This window comes from Mauremys reevesii, linkage group 1 (genome assembly GCF_016161935.1).
Source record: "Mauremys reevesii isolate NIE-2019 linkage group 1, ASM1616193v1, whole genome shotgun sequence".
In the NCBI taxonomy this organism is placed as follows: domain Eukaryota; kingdom Metazoa; phylum Chordata; order Testudines; family Geoemydidae; genus Mauremys; species Mauremys reevesii.
Genome location: NC_052623.1, coordinates 276,999,076 through 277,018,855, shown reverse-complemented (window position 1 = coordinate 277,018,855; position 19,780 = coordinate 276,999,076). Strand labels below are relative to the sequence as shown.

At 39.2% G+C, this 19,780-nt stretch overlaps 1 protein-coding gene across 1 annotated transcript; it reads left to right on the top strand.

The window, feature by feature from the left end:
- The first annotated feature begins 746 nt into the window (after window positions 1-746).
- Window positions 747-19,151, top strand: LOC120374415 (dynein heavy chain 12, axonemal-like). The gene is made up of 4 exons (XM_039494107.1): window positions 747-763; window positions 3,207-3,318; window positions 12,263-12,400; window positions 19,125-19,151. Exons 1-4 carry the CDS (start codon window positions 747-749, stop codon window positions 19,149-19,151), a joined length of 294 nt encoding a protein of 97 aa, XP_039350041.1.
- The last annotated feature ends 629 nt before the right edge of the window (window positions 19,152-19,780 follow it).

Here is a 19,780-nt window from a genome sequence, read left to right as displayed (position 1 = left end):
CTAAAATCAGTCGTCACCTATTGGAGTAGGTGGTTGGTCCCTTTGAGTCACTACCAATACCTAACGTGAAGGTGTAACCTGTGTATAATATGCTGAAAAGAGTAATGAGGAAAGTGTTGCTTTACTCTAGACTGAGCTCAATTCATACCTTACGGAAGACATTGAGAGAATAATGACATGGACTCCTTGCTCACTCCCATTAGATGTGCATCCTTTAATCTGGTGAAAGCCATGGAACAAAGATTGACCAAATGCAACATAAAATCCACATCTTGCTTAGCTGGTAGAGTTTCATTTATTGGGATTTTTGTTTTGACCGTCATTTATATTTTAACAAGACTACATTTGTGGGGATGGTGCTCTGTCCTGCTTGGCCTTCAAAACTTTCTATTGATTCTATCAGCACACAGTTACTAGGGAAGCAGGAATGGAATCAGTCACCCTTTATAAACAGATAACGAGAGAATGAATGTCCTTTTTTCATAGGCCCCTTCACCTGAACTCACTTTCCTGGACATCGTATGTGGCCTGTCCAGATTACCTACAGAGACAATGGCAGAACTTCAAGGCCTTGGTACAGTTTACATGGTGTGGGAGGGGAGGGGAAACACACGATTGCCTCAGCTACAGGCACCATTGATGCATCTAAATGCATTTTCTTCTAACTAGACCTTTTGTTATTGACTGTCTTCAGTCACCACTGGGGGCTGAAAGTCACTCCACTTCATTCAGGTCGCAAGTAAAAGATGGATGACCTTGTCAAGTGAGACTCATTCCTGAGAAATGTAGTACTGTTTTCTTTGTGGTAGTTTTAACTGACACTTACGGTTGATATCCAGGTGCAGATTAGTTTGAGATGGATTTTCAGATTCAGCACAGTATAGGGGATTGGTACCAAGCCACTGACTTGAGAAAGTGCAGGGATAACTCTGAATATTACTTTACTGGGGTTTACCCCATTTTTGTGGCATTAGCTAGGAGATGAGAAAGATGGAAGGACCAGCAGCTCCTCTTCTGGTATGATAATCACTCTGTATCACCGCCAGCCAATCTGGAAAATCCCCAGTGTGGGGAGAATGTCTTCTGAGGTCATTTAGTATACAATATTTATTTAACTGCTGGATATGTCCCTGGAATTAACCACAGTTCATTTCCAAGATGATAAGTTTTGAGCCTTGGTGCCAAAAGTCAACCAGGAGCCTTGGCAATGTTCCTTTTCATAGAGAGCCACATCACCTATGTGGGTGGAGAGATTAATTGCGTCAGGAACCTTGAGGAGCTACCGGGCTCCTCAAGATTTTAGGGCTTGATATCTTTCAGCATACCAAGTAGGTTACTTCAGTTCATAGTCTGTCTCAAAAACCTTAGGTTCTCAAAATGTTCCGAAATATTAATTAATTTAACCTCAAAACAATAACTCCATGAGGAAGGGATTTGCAAATGAACAAACGGAGGCACAGAAAGGCTGAATGTCTTGCCATGCGACACTGAGGAAATTTATAGTACAGCCTTGAGTAGAGTCTCAAGTATGCTTCCTTCCTCCCTACCCTGCTCTGGAGCACTATGTTGCTTTGGAGCACTATGTTGGTTTTTTTTATTATCACTATTATTATTTCATATGTTTCTCATAAGTTACTGTGATTTTTTTAATGGTGAATGATAATGAATAGTGTGTTCATACTCTACCTGTAGGTACCATCTAGATAGGATGTGTATGGCATGTAAGTGCTGCTGCTCATTTTTTATTTAGCTATTCTTGAAAAACAAAATTTAAAAATATGTAAATATATTTAACATTCTATGAAAATTCTAATTGATTAAATGTTGATCAGCTTCTATGCTATAGGATTGAATACATAAGAAAATTGCTGTGTTTTTTGTAGCTGGATTGTGGCAGCAAGTGCGGTGAAATTCTGTACATTTTTAAAGAATAAAAAAGATCTCTTTAAGCTCTTTTCTTTGGCCAGTGCATTGTGTTGAACAGTTCTGATGGACTAGACTACAAAGCTATGGGAAAATTCTTCAAAGGTCTGGCACAATCTGGAGCCTGGGTGTGCTTTGATGAATTTAATTGTATAGAGCTGGAGGTAATTGTAGTACCAGTTTCTTAGTAAAGTTGGTATTCAGTGAAAGTGACAAGCCTGACATCTTCATTAACAGCACTGACATTAAACAACATTGACTGAAGCTTACAGAGAAAGGGAAAAAAATACAATTTTAGTACATTTTAATCAAACTCAACTGGTAGTCTATGTCAAATCTGTCCCTGTGATTTTTTTATAGTGTTTCAGCATTCTCTACTGTAAATGTTGCAGGAGGAATATTGCTGTTGCAACCCTCTGAGCACAGTTGACAGAGTGAGGTTTGTGAGAAGACATTGTATTTGTTCATGATAGATTAACTGTGAGATCTCTCTCTCTCTGGTATGCAACCTGCCACTCACAGAGTTTGAAAGACAGGAGTTAACTTTCATCTACAGAAAGCTCACAGCCAGGGAGAGAGACTGCCTTAATGCCACGTTTATTACCTACCAAAAATTGTAGACAGATTCTCCAGCAAATGCGAACTCTCTGGTTTTTTTCCGCTAAGGTAATTTATTACACTTCCTGATTACATAGAGCATAATTAAATGTCCATATAGGGAAATATAGCATGACCTATCTTGTTATGTAGACAGAGGTGGTCTGGTTGATCCTTTATAGTCTCATGCATTTTCTGCAGTTTATTTTTATCACAAAACACAGGCAGACCTTGGTAGAAAGTTTTGATGGTGAATTAGATAATTGCTCATTTAAACTTCAGCTCCTGAAGCAGCACAGAAACAGGCTTTAAAAATACAAAGTATTTGCAGTATTTTTCATTATCTTATATAGAGTATCTCTATATATATCCAGTATATAGAGTAACACAGCCATTTTCTGAGAAATGTTATTGCTTTCATGTTTTCAATTATTTAGCAGTTTATCATTTGATTCATATGGAATTTTCCAATGCATTGAGCGATTTATTAGCTTAAGTGTGTGATAACTTTGTGTTTTATTGCATTTAAAAGTGCATTAAAACATCATTTTAAAGTTTAAAAACTAATTTATCAGCATAGCCAAAGCAGATCAGTGTAGAGAGATTGGCTTCTGCACTTCCCTCAGGTGCTTTCTAATAGTTCAGCAAATTTAGACACCTGTATTCAATGTGTAATATCTGAGCAGGTGCAAGATCTTTGTACCTCAAGATTCTGAGATCTGTCTGGATGCATGCAGTGTGTTTATTGCCATAAATCATGACTATGTGGGCAGAAATGAGCTGCCAGACAATCTGAAGGTAACAAATACTATAGCACCTTTCCTAAAGTAGACAAAATTATGAAATTATTTCTGCTTTATCACAGTTTTCTCCTCCATTTGGAAATAGAAATGCTTTCCCACTCATTTGCAATGGTGTAAAGAACAACAAGGCCTGCTTTGGCTCCTTTAAACAACAAGGGAATGTGTTGTATGGTTTTTCATGTTACAATACAGCATATGCTAAGGAAATGCCTGAGTGAAATCTCTTTTGCCTTTGTTCATTTTTCCCCCTTGCCCTCTGAAGGGAGTTCCCACAAGACCAGTACTAAGCTTCTCTTCATTAGAACCCAGTTTTCAATTTAAATTTTAATTAGAATAGATGACTAGAATACTTACAAGTCTCTGTAATTTGTACATGCAGCTAATCAATGTCTGGAAGGGATACCCCATGTTTTGATAAAAAGATTAGGTTCCTATTCAGTAAGAGATTTATGGCTGGCTGTTAAAATTATTTTAGGTCTTCACATACCTTTCAATTTGCAAATGAGACTCATTTTGAAAAAGATGATTTTTTCCCCAATTCTTTTAATGTAAGAATACCTAGAAAGGAGGATTCTTACGTTAATATATATACTGCACTAACTGTGCTTTCTAGCACTTATCAATACTGGTATGTTATACAACACTCAGGACATGAGAGACCTTGAGATTTATATTGCCATTCCATCATTTTATTTTATTTTATTTTATTTTATGGCAGCCATCTAGAGCTGTAGGCACCTCCCAAAATTCAAGAACAAACCATTTGAAAATCTAAAAGGTCTCTATTCTGTATTTCAGTTCCTCAAACTTCCAAAGGACTAATAACCAATTAAAAGTCTCGTCCACAAACACAAAAGAACTGCATCTAACCATAAGACCCCAACTAAATAATCTCTTAACCTCCAGCAACCCCAATCGTTTTTAATGCCCAGGAGAAAAGATGGGTTTTGCACTGTACCTACAATGGGCTGTGGTGAACAAAAGAGAAAGCTAATTCAAGAGTCAAGAATCCCCCATGGAGGACATTCTGCGGCATCTCCTTCTTGTTTGTATCAAGGGAGCTCCAGCTTGAATACCTCTGCTGAGCTCAACTATGAAAAGCCAGCCTGAGGAGAGACACGATCCCTGAGGTAACTGTATCCCAAACCATGTAGAGCTTAATGCAGTAGATTAAAACCACCACCTCGAAGTCCCTCAGAAACATAGCCGAAGCCAATGGGCATTCAAGTTTCTGAGTAGTCCTGATGTTCAGTCCCATGTAGTGTTCATTACATCAACATAGTCATGAGGTGACAAAGGCATGGATGATGGTAGGTAGGTCTGCATTAGAGGGAAAAGATCACAATGTTTTGGCCAGACACCAATAAAAAATAACACATTTGGTTACAGCAGCCTAGGATCAAATTAAACTCCAAGACTGCAGACCTGAATCACAAATGATGGATATGCTTCTACCAGAAGTGCAGATATCACCCTTGCAAACTCTTCCGGTTTCTTCCCACAACCCACCCTCACCACTTCAGATTTCTCTAGATTATGCCTCAGCCAATTGGCTCTCATCCACTCTTGAACTTCAGAAAGACACTTATTTCACTGCAACAGCCATATCTAATGGAAAAATAGAGCTTGTAAATATCCTTGGGTGAAATCCTGGTCCCGCTGGGAATTTTGCCATTGATTTCAATGAGGGCCAAGATTTCACTTATTTTTAAAATTATTAGTTAAAACCCATAACAATGGATTCATAACATCACTTTTATATTTAAAGCATCATTTGTTATTTATACAATTTTTTTAAAATTTTAGTGATTTTTCTTCATATTTTGTACATTTTTAAAGTCAGACATCAGGCAACTTGAGGGTTTTTAATAACTCTAATAGTAGAAAATAGTTAATAAAAGATTTTTTTTTTTTAAATATAGACTCCTTTAGAAAGCCCAATCCTGCAGTCCTTATTCAGGCAAAAATCAAATTTAAGTCATGCACTGAGGTTTTACTGGAGCAGAAGAAGGACCACTGAATAAAGATTTACAAGATTTTTGAGCTGGAGAGGAATCTATCCACTAATCCTAACCAATGCACCTGGTCAGTGGTTGTATTATAGAAAGCCATACAACCAAAGTAACTTCAAAATTGCTGTCATATAATAGAAAGACGTGCTTTTTCGGCATGCTCAAAGAAAGTGCACTCTGATACAGCTTGCAATCATAAGAAGAAAAGTGACCCTCAAAACAAGAAAATGATATAGGACATCATCATGCTGGTGGATAACAAAAGAACTAAATTCAGCTTTTCTACAAGTGCATGCACAGTCAGTAATAAAAACAGCTATCTGATTTCTATCATAAATATTCTAATAGAGAAAACAAGCTGTTTCCTTTCTGACCGTTGGAATACTTTAATGAGTCTTTTTGATGTGCCTGGGCTGCTAATTTCATTAAATTTGTTCCTCTTTCTCTAGTCATAACATCTTCCAGGTATTGTAGAGGTCCATGAATAGGTAATACCAATGCAATACTCTGTGGTGACAGTAGCTGTAAGGGTGCTATGTAAAATCAGTAAGGTAGTAAGATAAATATAATGTAATTTCTATAGTATTTTTGCAATCAAAAGGCTGTTACGTTTTAGCATTAGTATATTAAGGCATTTATCAAAATATTTTGGGAAAATTGTGAAACATCATCAGGCAATAAATATTGCCTTACAGAGCTGGGCACAATCCTACCAAGTACAGTGTGGTGGGGAATAGATCTTCTTTCTTGATGGCTCTCTCTCTCTTTAGGAATACCACAGGGTTCAACCTGTCATCCATGCAGGGGCGGCTCTAGACACCAGCGCGCCAAGCAGGCGCTTGGGGCGGCCGTTTCCCGGGGGGGCGGCATTTGGCTCCGGTGGAGCTCCCGCCGGCTTGCCTGCAGCAGGTCCACCAGAGCCCGGGACGAGCGGACCTGCCGCAGGCATGACTGCGGCGGGTCCCGTCTTCCCGCGGCTCCGGTTGAGCTCCCGCAGGCATGACTGCGGCAGGTCCGCTGGTCCCGGGCTCCGGTGGACCGGCCGCAGGCATGCCGGCGGGAGCTCAACCGGAGCCGCGGGAAGACAGGACCCGCCGCGGGACCAGGGAAGGGCGGCGCAGCGCTCCGCGCTGCTTGGGGCAGCCGGATTTCTAGAGCCGCCCCTGCATCCATGTTGTTTAATATATTGTATATATGTTAAGCCAGTATGGGGGATTGTGAGAAGAAGTTATGGGATACAATATCACCAATATGTTGCTGATGCTCAGTTCTGTCTTCATTCCAATGGACCTAGGCTTACCTCTAGCAATGCTGGGAATCTTTGGTTGAAATTCGATGGCTTTAAAGGTGCATCTCATTACAGCTTTCTTCCATACACAGGCAGCAGCCCAGCTTCTGCCTAACAATATTTATATCCTCCCCAATATATCCCCCTCTTTGTCCTATCATATCTCCAAGAGACTCCCCTTGAATAGCACTGTCCATATCCCAACTCACAAAAGTGATACTCCAACTATGGTCCTTTCCCTTCTTTCCCATAATCTTGGGCAAGCAAAGAGAGAGATGGATGAGAAGGGCTAGGTGGAAGAGGAAAGTGAGATAGACTCAGAGAGAGAAAAAGAAACGAAGAAGAAAAAAATAGGAATGAGAGAAAGCAGATACTGAAAAGTATTGAAAATTGGTATTATAGCCTGTGCCTAGGGTACAGTCTCCCACAGTATTCTTGCCAGCAAGTTAAAGAAGTCTGGGCTGGATGAATGGACGGTAAGGTGGATAGAAAACTGGCTAGATGGTCGGGCTCAACGGGTAGTGATCAATGGTTCCATGTCTAGTTGGCAGCCGGTATCAAGTGGAGTGCCCCAAGGGTCGGTGCTGGGGCCGGTTTTGTTCAATATCTTCATTAACGATCTGGAGGATGGTGTGGACTGCACCCTTAGCAAGTTTGCAGATGACACTAAACTGGGAGGAGTGGTTGATACGCTGGAGGGTAGGGATAGGATACAGAGGGACCTAGACAAATTAGAGGATTGGGCCAAAAGAAATATGATGAGGTTCAACAAGGACAAGTGCAGAGTCCTGCATTTAGGACGGAAGAATCCCATGCACTGCTATAGACTAGGGACCGAATGGCTGGGCAGCAGTTCTGCAGAAAGGGACCTAGGGGTTACAGTGGACGAAAAGTTGAATATGAGTCAACAGTGTGCCCTTGTTGCCAAGAAGGCTTAATGGCATTTTGGGTTGTATAAGTAGGGGCATTTCCAGCAGATCGAGGGATGTGATCATTCCCCTCTATTCAGCACTGGTAAGGCCTCATTTGGAGTACTGTGTCCAGTTTTGGGCCCCACACTACAAGAAGGATGTGGATAAATTGGAGAGAGTCCAGCGGAGGGCAACAAAAATGATTAGGGGGCTGGAGCACATGACTTACGAAGAGAGGCTGAGGGAACTGAGATTGTTTAGCCTGCAGAAGAGAAGAATGAGGGGGGATTTGATAGCTGCTTTCAACTACCTGAAAGGGGGTTCCAAAGAGGATGGATCTAGACTGTTCTCAGTGGTAGAAGATGACAGAACAAGGAGTAATGGTCTCAAGTTGCAGAGGGGGAGGTTTAGGTTGGACATTAGGAAAAACTTTTTCACTAGTAGGGTGGTGAAGCACTGGAATGGGTTACCTAGGGAGGTGGTGGAATCTCCTTCCTTAGAGGTTTTTAAGGTCAGGCTTAACAAAGCCCTGGCTGGGATGATTTAGTTGGGTTTGATCCTGCTTTGAGCAGGGGGTTGGACTAGATGACCTCCTGAGTTCCCTTCCAACCCTGAGATTCTATGATTCTATGATTCTATGATACCAGTTCCTGTGATTCAATCAGAATCTAAACCTACTTTTTTTTTAAAGGAAAGTTTCTAAACTTTGTGAGTGCAAAGAAAAGCTTGGAAATGTTATCCATGTGTAATTGATGCAGTGAGGTCTACCTGAGTCTTCAGGCAGATGGAACAAGAGCTATAGGAGATGTAAACTGACCCATTCATCTCAATAAGGTGTTAACCCCAAGACATGCTACTTATGGAAGAGCTTGTCAACACCACCCCAATAGATGACTATGTGTAGCAGAAGGGGAAGAGTACAGCTGGCCCAGTGTACCTATCGAAGCAGATTCACCCAGCAATTGGGGTATCACTTTCCTCTCCCCTCTGCTTCATAGATTCATAGCTTTTTAAGGCCAGAAGGAACCACTAGATCCTGTAAAACAGAAGCCATTAAATTTCACCTGGTATTGAGCCCAATAACTTGTATTTGGCTACTGCATATCTTCTGGAAAAGGAACTAGTCTTGATTTGAAGACATCAAGAGATGGAAAATCTACCTTTTCCCTTGGTATCTGTTCTAAAGCTTAATCACTTTCACTGTTAAAAATCTATGCCTGATTTCTAAATTGAATTTCTCAGGTTCAGCTTCCAGCCATTGGTTCTTGTTATGCCTTTCTCTGCTAGATTAAGGAGCCCTTTAGTACCTGGTATTTTCTGCCAGTTAAGATATTATACGCAGTAACAAAATCACCTGTCAATCTTCTTTTTTGATAAGCTAAACAGTTTGAGCTCCTTGAGGCTCTCACTATAAGGCATTTTTTCCCAATCTTTCCGTCTGTGAGATTTCCTTGTGTTGGATGCAATACCTTTTGTGTCAGAAAATTATCTGTAATTTTTAGAAACTCTAACAATTTTTTACCACTGGCTGCATGAGACTGCCAGCATATGACTCCCAAACTGAAGCCCGCCATAATAACACAATTTTTCTTACCACATGTTAGACATGTATTTAAGGAGTAACTCATCCTGTTCTCTGGTTTGATTTGGTGGTCTGTAACACCAATACTCCTTCCTGGGCCTTGTTGGGTTAGCACATTGATCTATGTGCAGTCAGGACCCTTTGGTTCTGAGTTATCAATACTTTCAAATCAGGTAATAGTGTCTTTAAAGTAGAGTGCCACCACCCTCCTCTTGACTGACTCTGTCCTTCCTTAATGGGTTGTAACCTTCTCTATATGGCACTACCCAAATGCGGGAGAGGGCCACAGTAAGGAGACAGAGACATTGTGACACAGCAAATTATCCAAGTTATGATATGCTTACAGCTCCAGATCATCTTAAACTGTTCCTGCAAATGCGTCCGCAAATCCTTTTCACAGCGTCTTCATTCCCACCATATAAACATTCCATATGATTGTATTGCAGCCAACACTGGGGAATTCTTTATTTGGCCTTGTCTTAACAGATCAGGAGGAAATGATCACAGAACTAAAAATTTGTGGTAGTTTAGGTACAGGTGATCATAACTTGATCAAACTCTTACTGTGCAAACAGAATAGAGTCCAGAGCAATAATATATATATATTTTTTTGAGCATCTAATCAAGTGTTCTTAAACAATTCCCAATTACATTCATATTTTGCTAATTATATTCTTCCTTCCAAATATATATATTTGATGGCTTGAAGCTGAAAATAATTATGAATCAAATCAGCTGGAAGGAAGAATATAATTAGCAAAATATGAATGTAATTGGGAATTGTTTAAGAACACTTGATTAGATGCTCAAAAATCTACAATTGAGAAAGAAGGCCATATTGGTTAAAAATTGACCTGGTTTAGAAAGTGAAGACTGCTATAAATTTTTATATATATAACAAATGGAAGAAAGGGGATGTTGATAGTAATGAATATAAATCAGAAGTTGGGACCTGTAGAAAATTGATAAGGGAATTAAAGGGACACAAGGGAAATCTATGACCAGCAGAGCTAAGGACAATAAGAAGTTTTCAAAGTATATTAGCAACAAAACAAATCCTGACAGTGGTTTTGGTCCATTACTAGGTAGAAATGTTAGAATTATTCCATAATAATCAGAAAGGGCAGAAGTGTTCAATAAATATTTGTTCTGTATCTGGGGAAAAACAGATGATCTAGTCATATCATATGATGGTAGTAACACTCATTCCATTCTGCTAGTATCTAAGGAGGTCGTTAAGCAGCAACTCTAAAGTTAGACATTTTTAAATCAGCAAGTTCAGATAATTTTCGACATCCAAGAGTTTTTAAAAGAGCTGGCTGAGGCACTCATGGGATCACTAATGTTGATTTTCAATAAGTCTTGGAACACTGGAGAAGTTCCAGAAGGTTGGAAGAAAGCTAATATTGTACCAACATGTAAAAAGGGGATCAGGATAACCCATGTAATTATAGGCCTGTCAGTCCGACATCCATGCTGGACAAGAAAATGGAACAGCTCATATGGAATGAGATTAATAAAGAATTAAAGGAGGGTAATATAATTAATGACAATCAGCAAGGGTTTATGAAAAAATAGATCCTGTTAAACAACCTTGATATCTTTTTTTTTAATGAGATTAGAGGTTTGGTTGATAAAGGTAATGGTGTTGATGTAATATACTTAGACTTTTGTAAGGCTCTTGATTTGATACTGCATAACATTTTGATTAAAAAACTACAATGATATAAAATTAACATGGCATTCATTAAATGGAGTAAAAGCTGGCTAACTAATAGGTCACAGAATATAATTGCAAACGGGGAAGCGTCATCGATCAAGTGTGTTGCTAGTGGGTTCTGCAGGATCAGTTCTTGGCCCTGCACTATTTAGCATTTTTATTAATGACCTAGAAGAAAATATAAAATCGTCTCTCATAAAGTTTGCAGGTAACACAAAGATTGGGGGAAGTGATAAATAATGAAGACAGGTACCTGATGCAGAGTAATCTGGATCACTTGGTAAGCTTGGCACAAGCAAATAATGTGTGTTTGAATACATCCAAATGTAAATGTATATACCTAGGAACAAACATGTACAGGATGGGGGACTCTATCCTGGGAAGCAGTGCCTCTGAAAAACATCTGGGAGTTGTGGTGGATAAATTAACTGAATATGAGCTCCCAGTGTGACAAAAAAGCTAATGTGATCCTTGGATGCATAAACAGGGGAATCTCAAGACGGAGTAGAAAGGTTATTTTACCTGTGTATGTGGAACTAGCATGACTGCTTCTGAAGTTAAGCAGTCTGGTATGTAATTTCCTGGGTTGTCCTTCTTCCCCTTTTTATAGACTGGCACTATATTTGCCCTTTTCCAGTCCTCTGAAAATCTCACCTGTCTTCCACGACTTTTTGAAGATAATTGCTAATGGCTCAGATATCACCTCAGTCAACTTTTTGACTATTCTAGGATGTATGTCAGCAGGCCCTGGTGACTTGAAAACATCTAACTTGTCTAAATATTTTTAACTTTTTCTTTCCATATTTTAATCTCTGATCCTATCTCATTTTCACTGGCATTCATTGTTAGATGTCCAATTACTACTTAACTTTTTAAGTTAAGTTAAAACTGAAACAAAAAGATAATTTAGCACTTCCTGTTATTTAGCATTTAGCATTTTCTGTTATTGTTTTCCCACCCTCACTGAGTAATGAAGGTTATACAGAAGATTAGGCAAGATGTTCAAAATGGTTCCTTCTGGTCTTGGAATCTGTGAATCTGTGTATTAGCAATGACTATCTTCTGTGTCGATTCTTTTCTTAGTATTGTTGGGTATCTTGCATAGCTATTTGTTCCACTACTGATGCTGTCACTTCACATTTTCACATTTTTTCACCAATGCATGGTGCTTCTTTAATATTATACTTTCATTTTTTTACTATTTTCTGTGTGCAGATTTTAACATGGCATTCTTCAGAAATAGCACTCAATTATCATTCCCTCCTTGTAACAGCGACTTTTCCATTCCATTTTTCAAATGTCCCTTCATAAATGCCTCTGGCTTTTAATCAACAAGATTTTACTAGTAATACTGTGCTGTTCAATAGTGGGAATAAACTGACAGGTTTTAGGCCATTTTTCCTTTTCCTTCCCTAAAACTATTTAGGTTCTTTTTCAGAAAGTTGCAATGATGGTTCCAGAATATACTTTAATTGCTGAAATATCATTTTACTCTCTGGGCTTTGTTGATACTCACAGCTTTGCTGCTAAAAATAAACCCACACATAGACTCTGCTCAGATCAGGTAGAGTAAGTGGTTACACTGAAACGTGATTCTCTAAATATAGCATACATATTTATTATTTCTTTGAACTTTTTTTCAAATATGTTCAATTTACAAGTCAAAAGATAATTTTTCTAACTTCCAGGCCTGAAATCTCCACCTGAGGTCTTAAAGTGAAGCTGAATTCTTTCTGCCTCTTACAATTTCACTAGGTATAAAGATTCTACAGTTAAACCTTAGCTTAGAAGTTTGGTGACGGTGCATCAGGCAGAATTGAATCACTCTTCCAAAACTGCATTTTATTTCTGGGGTGCTAATTATAATGAAATGTGTTTAGAAAGTGTGTGGTAAAGCAAGTGAAATCCTGGTCCCATTAAAGTCATTAGGGGTTTTGTGATTGACCTTAATGGGGCCAGGACTTCACACTCTATATCTAATCCAGAAAAGAATTAAAGTGCCTATGGGACTAGTCACATGCCTAAGTGATTTGGTGGCTCAGGACCTAGATCTGTGAAAATGTCAAAGCTTCTGTTGCACTGAATTCTGTACTTTGAAGTTACATTTTTAACTAATGGGAATTTCGTATTAAAAAGCCAAAACCACAACCAACCAACCAAACAAAAAATCCCTCCTCTTCCAGTGAGAATCCATCTTTGTTAGAAAAATGGGTCCATTTTTTAACTGAAAAATTCATATGCCCCAATAAATTTTTTCTTGCCAATGAGCCCATTTTCAAATGTATAATGTAATAAAGTACTTAAAAACCTTACTTTTCACAGTTTAAGTACTGCATGCATTTCTGTTGACATACAAAGAGCTGATAGATTGAGTGGTAAAATGACATTTTTGAATAAACACTTTTCTGCCCAAAACTACATTTTAACTTTTTATTTTAGCATTATTAACATACATGGACTTGCCATACAAGTATTAACAAACCTTATGCATAACTTATATTGGTTAGCTTTAAAAGACTCATTTGTGTTTGGACAGCCTCTTATCTGTATATTTAGTTTGTTCAATTCTAAAGATGGTAACCGTACTTTAATAAATCAACTGGATAGTGATATGAGGCTGTCTGTCATTTGTTTCTATTGAAAGGGTTTCCCATATTTTACTTTTCCATGCCACTAATGTTCAGGGATCCCTCCTTTTCCAAAAACAAGCAACTTTTGCTTAAATTATCTTAAAAAGCAGGCAGATTATAATAATCTATTAGAAGTGTAGTCTTGTAAAATGAATGAAAAACATAGTTTCAATTTTACTAAAATTCTTGAAGGGATTTCTTCAGGAAAAGTTAATTATTTCGGTTGGAATTTGTATTGCCTCATCTACACTAGGGCCGAATTCTGCCTTGGAATGTACATGTGCAGGTCTCATTGACTTTACTCAGAGCCTCTGAACATGCATCCAGGGGCAGCATTTGACCCAGGCTGACATTTTTGAAGGGGGGAGGAATGGAGAAAACTTGTCTGACTAGTTTGCTTTTAAGAGGAAAAGCCATATTTTTTCCTTCTTTGAAATGGAATTGATGGAAGAAATATGAGGAATGGTTTGGCAAAACACTGCTCTAAATTGCAGTCGAAACAATGCATTTTGAAATAAAGTTAACATTGCTTTCTGCTAAAAGTAGTGTTTAAAAGGCCCGGAATTCTACTCTTTTCCTATGTTTTTCTACACCTCACATCATCACAGCATCACAAGCACCACACCCAATATACTTCCCCTCCGTATGGAAAAACAAGTTAAGAGGTGAAGATCAGTTATCACCGTGATGTCCTCTATGGACAACTCTGTGAAGGACTAAGGTATTTGGGGGATGGTGGATTTAAAAATATAGAATGATTTGTTTTAGTTAGTGATGAGATGCTTCAATTTCTTGTCAGTGAAAGATAAGCCAGACAGTAATCATACCTTCAGAGTGTTGCTCTAGTTTCCCCAGAGTGTAAATCATAACAGAATTTGAACCTAAGTTAGTAATCAGACAAAAAACCTACCAATTGTAACACAGGCCCCAATCTTTAGTGACCTGAATGGTCCAGCTGAAATCAGTAGGATTGGTCAGGAGAATAAAGGCTGCAGGGCTGCCCCAGAGTGTCATAAAAGTGAAATAATGAGAAGTGAATTCCTTACGTTTAGCTCCTTTAGCGTTACTTATCACAATAAGCTATGTCTCCACAAACTGCATCATTAAGCTGGCTTTTTAACTTAGTGCTCAGAAGTGCTGCTTAATGCTTGTAAAGTTTGTTTGGCTTGTTTGTTCATAAATTAGTTTATTTCATTTTACTCAGTAGAGTTCATCAAACAAAATAAACACATACGCTAGCAGAAAACAAAAATGATTAGAGCAGTTCCATATATAGAGGATACATATAATGACAGATGCTTTTCTTCAGTTGACCAAGCTCCAGAGGAGGATGTTACCCATTTAGTCTGTGTGTTGCATACCCCCCCTTCCAGAGAATGCATGTATCAAGTGTGTGAGGGCTACAGGAGTTCATCTTCCTCTAGAGGCCACCACACGTCAACAGGAACAGAATCTGGGATTGTTAGCACCCCAAAGAATTGGCCTCTGTCACTTGAGCTAAAGGAGTGTTACACTTGAATGACTTTTAAAACGAATGTTATCTATATCATATCTGTCACTGATTGTGGGGGGGACAAGGAGGGAACTACTATTATGGAAGAGAACAATCAATTCAAACTCAAGAGTCCTCCACCAAATGTCAGAAATCTGTAAGATATCCCTGAGTGCTAGATTTTACAGGTGACACTCTTTAAGCCACTTTTGCAACCTCCCAATTCTGGGCTGCTTAGGGAGCAGGAATGTCTCCCGTGTAACTTAGAGTATGTCTACATTGCAGTGCAAGCCTGGGTTCAGACTCAGGCTTGAGTATAACCTCGCTTTCCATCTTCACACCCAAGCAATTGGGACCTCACAGCAGCTGGGTAGGGAAACTCAACCCTGGGTAGTCCTCCACTCTTGTGCAGGCCCCTTCCCCGCTGCATGTGCCCGTTCCCATGCAGACTCTGACATCTATGAATGCCTCCACCCACTTGTAGCAGTGCCAAGAGCATGCTAAATGTGGAAGGAAAGGAAAGAAAAACAGGACAGGGGATTAATTTTTTGGAAATGATTTCACTGTTTTCACTGTTCATGCACTTTGTTTTTGTTAAAGATTTCAGGGTATGTTTGTTACTGGTGTTTTGGTGTGCTAATGGCGCTTGGTCTGCCTGGCAATGGGCTAATAAGGTACTTTTCTAATACATGGGCAAAAATAAGGGGTTTTTGTTTTATTAAGGAATTTTATTGCCATCACTAATGTGTATTTCAAATAAAGGTAAACACATGATCAGGGACAACTGCGGAGTTGTATATAAACACTGTTTCTCAATACATTTCTCTACATCAAGCCATTCTGTAAATCCACAGTTCTTGCTGCTTCCTCTCCACCCCACCCTCATTTAATAAGTGGTCATGTTATTCATAATTACAATGCATGGTAATCAATCTCCCCACCCCAATTCCAGTGTGGGATATGACAGTACCTCATTTACCATAAACAGTGTATAAGCACATCCATAGATGTAATATTCTCTCTCTCCATTGGCCAATGCAAGTCCATAACGTGGGAGCACAGAGCATCCCTGACTTCTGTTGCCTAGGTCCATCCCGTCAAAGCTGTACTAAGTGCACTGTCTGGCTGAGTGTACTGGTTCATCAATCCATTACTGTCATACCTCCACTTTGGGGCAAATAGCTCACCTTTGGCTACACAAAGAGTGTGAGGAGCACAGCAAGCCACAACAATGCATTGATGACACAGGAATCCAAACAGGTCTGCAGTCTGCACCAGTGGGCTTTCTATCAGCCAAACGCACGGTCAACCACCATTCTGCACTGCTGAGAGTGTAATTAAACCTTCTTTTGTCAGGCTCTCTGAGATCAGTTTATGGTTTCATAAGCCAAGATACAAGGTGGTATTCTGAGTCCCCTAGAATAACTGTGGAGACAGTTACTCCATTTATGACAATGTCATTTGGTGGGAATAGTGTCCCAGCCTGTCCATGAATGTAGATTCCCAATTGGCAGAAAATCCTGGCATCATGAATTTTTCCACAGTAGCCCATGTTGGCATCCGTAAATTGGCCTTGGTGATCCACAAGAGCCTGCACAATAATCGAATAGTATCCTTTGTTGTTTATGTACTCATGTGCTCCTTAAAGAGGGCAAACTGTGGGCACATAAGTCCCATCAATGACCCCTGCACAGTTCTCTCAAAACCAGCTGTTATTTAGGGGTATTGTTTATATCCACTGCCTTGGGATAAACCACATGCCTGATTGCTTCTGAATCCTCTACAACCACTTTACCAACAGTTGACTTTCCAGTGCCAAGCTGGTTAGCAATGGACCTGTAGCAGTCTAGGGTAGACAGCTTCCAAATGGTTACAGCAACCCACTTTTGGACCAGGATGGCTGCCCTCATTTGTGTCTCCTGATGCTGGAGGGTTGGGACAAGCTGCTCACAAAGATCTAGAAATGTATTTTTCGTCATGCAAAAGTTCCGGACCCACTGCTGGTCATCCCAGGTCTGCGTGACACTGTCGTCCCACCAGTCTGTGCTTGTGGTCCTGCTCCAGATGCACCAGCCTACATAGGAAAAGAAGCATCAGTCTGTTTGATTCTTCCATGTCTGTATCCTTCTCCTCCTTTGCCAGGTGCCTTTGGTCAATCAGAAAATGCCATTGGAATGGGCTACCAGTAAGATCAGAGGAATGGAGGGCCTATCTTCTGAGAGGAGATTGGAAGAGCTTTGATTGTTTAGCCTAGCAAAATGAAAGCTCAGTGGGGATATGATTGCTCTCTATAAATATATCAGGGCAGTAAACATCAGGGAGGGAGGCTTCTAACCATCAGAGGATTGAGGCTCTGAGACAGACTTCCAAAAGAAGTAGTGGGAGAGGGGGGAGGGAAACATCCTAACTAGTTTCAAGATGGAGCTTGATACGTTTATTAAAATTCCCCTGGTTAGCAGGGGAATGGACTTGAAGACCCAGGAAGTTTCTTCCACTCCTTTGTTCCTATTTAACACACCAATTTCAAGTAAACCAATTATTTTTACAAGTAGTTTCAAGGAAACTTTAAATTTAGTATGTGAGTATTAAAAAAAGCTATTGGTCTATTTTCTTTGCACTACATCATGGGGAAAGTGATTAAAAGTCATACTAATATGGGTATTTATTATTTTTCCCATTTATTTATTACTTTGGTTTGCTCTAGGTGTAAAATATTTTGTATTAATTAATTCTATTATATTTATTCTGTTGTCTTATCAAAACACAATGTCTAGTATTTGCAGCTTGACCCTGTTTCAGTTCTTAGAATAGGAGGAAAAAATACAAATAAATTTGAATTACTACAGAGAAGACTTGGAGACAAACACCTGTAGGGATGATATTTTTTCAGCTCCTTATGAATTTTCCTCCCCCTACAAAAATAATCATTCAGTTTCTTTATTGTTTTTACTGAGTGCAGCAAGAACTTAGCAAAATGTTCTCTAAGACTTTTTTGCCTGCAACCTAAAAGATAGTCCTGTGCATCTCATATCTGATTTACAGTACATAACCTTGTGACTTTGATTAAATGTGTTTGAGAAACAGATTCACAACAGAGAATTCACTAATCTGACTTTTTGAAAATAGGAATATATTTGGGGGAAAAATAGCCAGAATGTAAGATGGTTTTGGTTTTAGGGAATGTTTTAAAACTCTCATATTACTCCAAAGCCTGTAGTTTCAGTAAATGCCCTGGTTTTGAAATCATTTCCCCCTAGCTGGGAACTGTTTCCCCTAACCACTTTATCTGACTCATATTTGACTTATACTGGCTCATTTCAGCGCTGTGACCAGCAGCCAGGAACAGAAAGCATGTTCTGTCACTGCAGCTACTTACATGCCAGAAGCACTCTCTAGGTTGCGAAAAGGCTAGCAGGAAGCAGTCTAATGGTGAAAGTCAAAGGACTGGGAGCCTGTAGAGTTCTAGGTTCTATCATGAGCTAAACTACTGATTCAGTGTGTGACCTGGGGCAAGTCACCAGCTGTCCTGATGCTTCAGTCAACCCAACTGTTAAATTGGCTAAAAGCAGAACTTCAATGAAAAACAAAATACTTCATCTAAGTTGAATTTTCTCCAGGTAAATAATTTTTTTTTAAAAGTAACTTGCCTGAGGTTCACTATTAGATTTGGTTCAGATTTCTCAAGCCTTTTCTGTTTCCGGGTATCATCTTATGAACTCCAAGCAAAATAACACTGCTCCTAGTGAAACTTCATTTCTCCATCCAAATAAAGATGCCCCACAGACACAGCTTCATGTCAAAGTGGTTTAGGGAGACTGTAAACATTATTAACTTCTGCTAACTAGTTTCTAGGCAGTTTAACACAAAGTGAGCAACAAAGAATGCATAGTTCTTGATTTTTAAAAAAAGTCAGTTTAATTCACATTTGTGTTGTTAAGATCAGTTTCCTCTTCATATCACTAATACAAAAGCATGAGTAACACTGTGTACGTATCTCGAAGATATGAATTAAAGACATTTAAGCTCTTTGGTGTTTATAAGGAGATAAAGTTTGGCCTACTTTAAAGAGAATCTTGAGCTTTCTGATTGAGGGCTGTATATTGGATATATTTGAAAGGCTAGCCTCTACATCTGATATGTTGTTGAAATGAATTCTGTAATTTCAGATGTCCTCACAAGAGAACTATGATTAAAGCATGAGAGCATCCTCACTGCAGTTGGAAATCTGACTCTACATGTCCAGATGTAAAGGAGGGAGCGCTCGCGTGTTAATTAACCAGTAACATTAGTCTGCCAAAGGTAATTTCCTCATTATGGCGGCAGAGAATACCCTGTGGTGAAGTAAAGATGACTTTGTGCTATGCAGTCACCGAAAAGTCTTTTCACATCATCAGTGTTAATACAGCATACTCTATATGCTGTAATTTCAATAACGTTATATATGTTCAGTCGTTACATATTAAATATATCTTGACATGGCAAAGCTTTCTTGACCATGGATACATTTCCACAGCATGAGCCAGCATGATTTTTACATACAAACTCATTGTACAACATATTTTATAAAGTTTTCCCGGGCAGCAGATACAGCTTTCTCAGAGGCCTGTCGGAAACTATGGTATGAATTCCCACAGGAACTAAGAAACATCACAAACCTCTTTACCTGCCACTGCAAGTGCAAGATCTACTTCTTTGACCTCGCATTCTCTAACATAAATACTCCACTTCACATACAATTCTCCCCCTTGGGAAAGGGTGAGGGAGAGAACCAACTACATCTGATAGCTATTAAGTGCATTGCTTAATACACAACTGAAGGCAT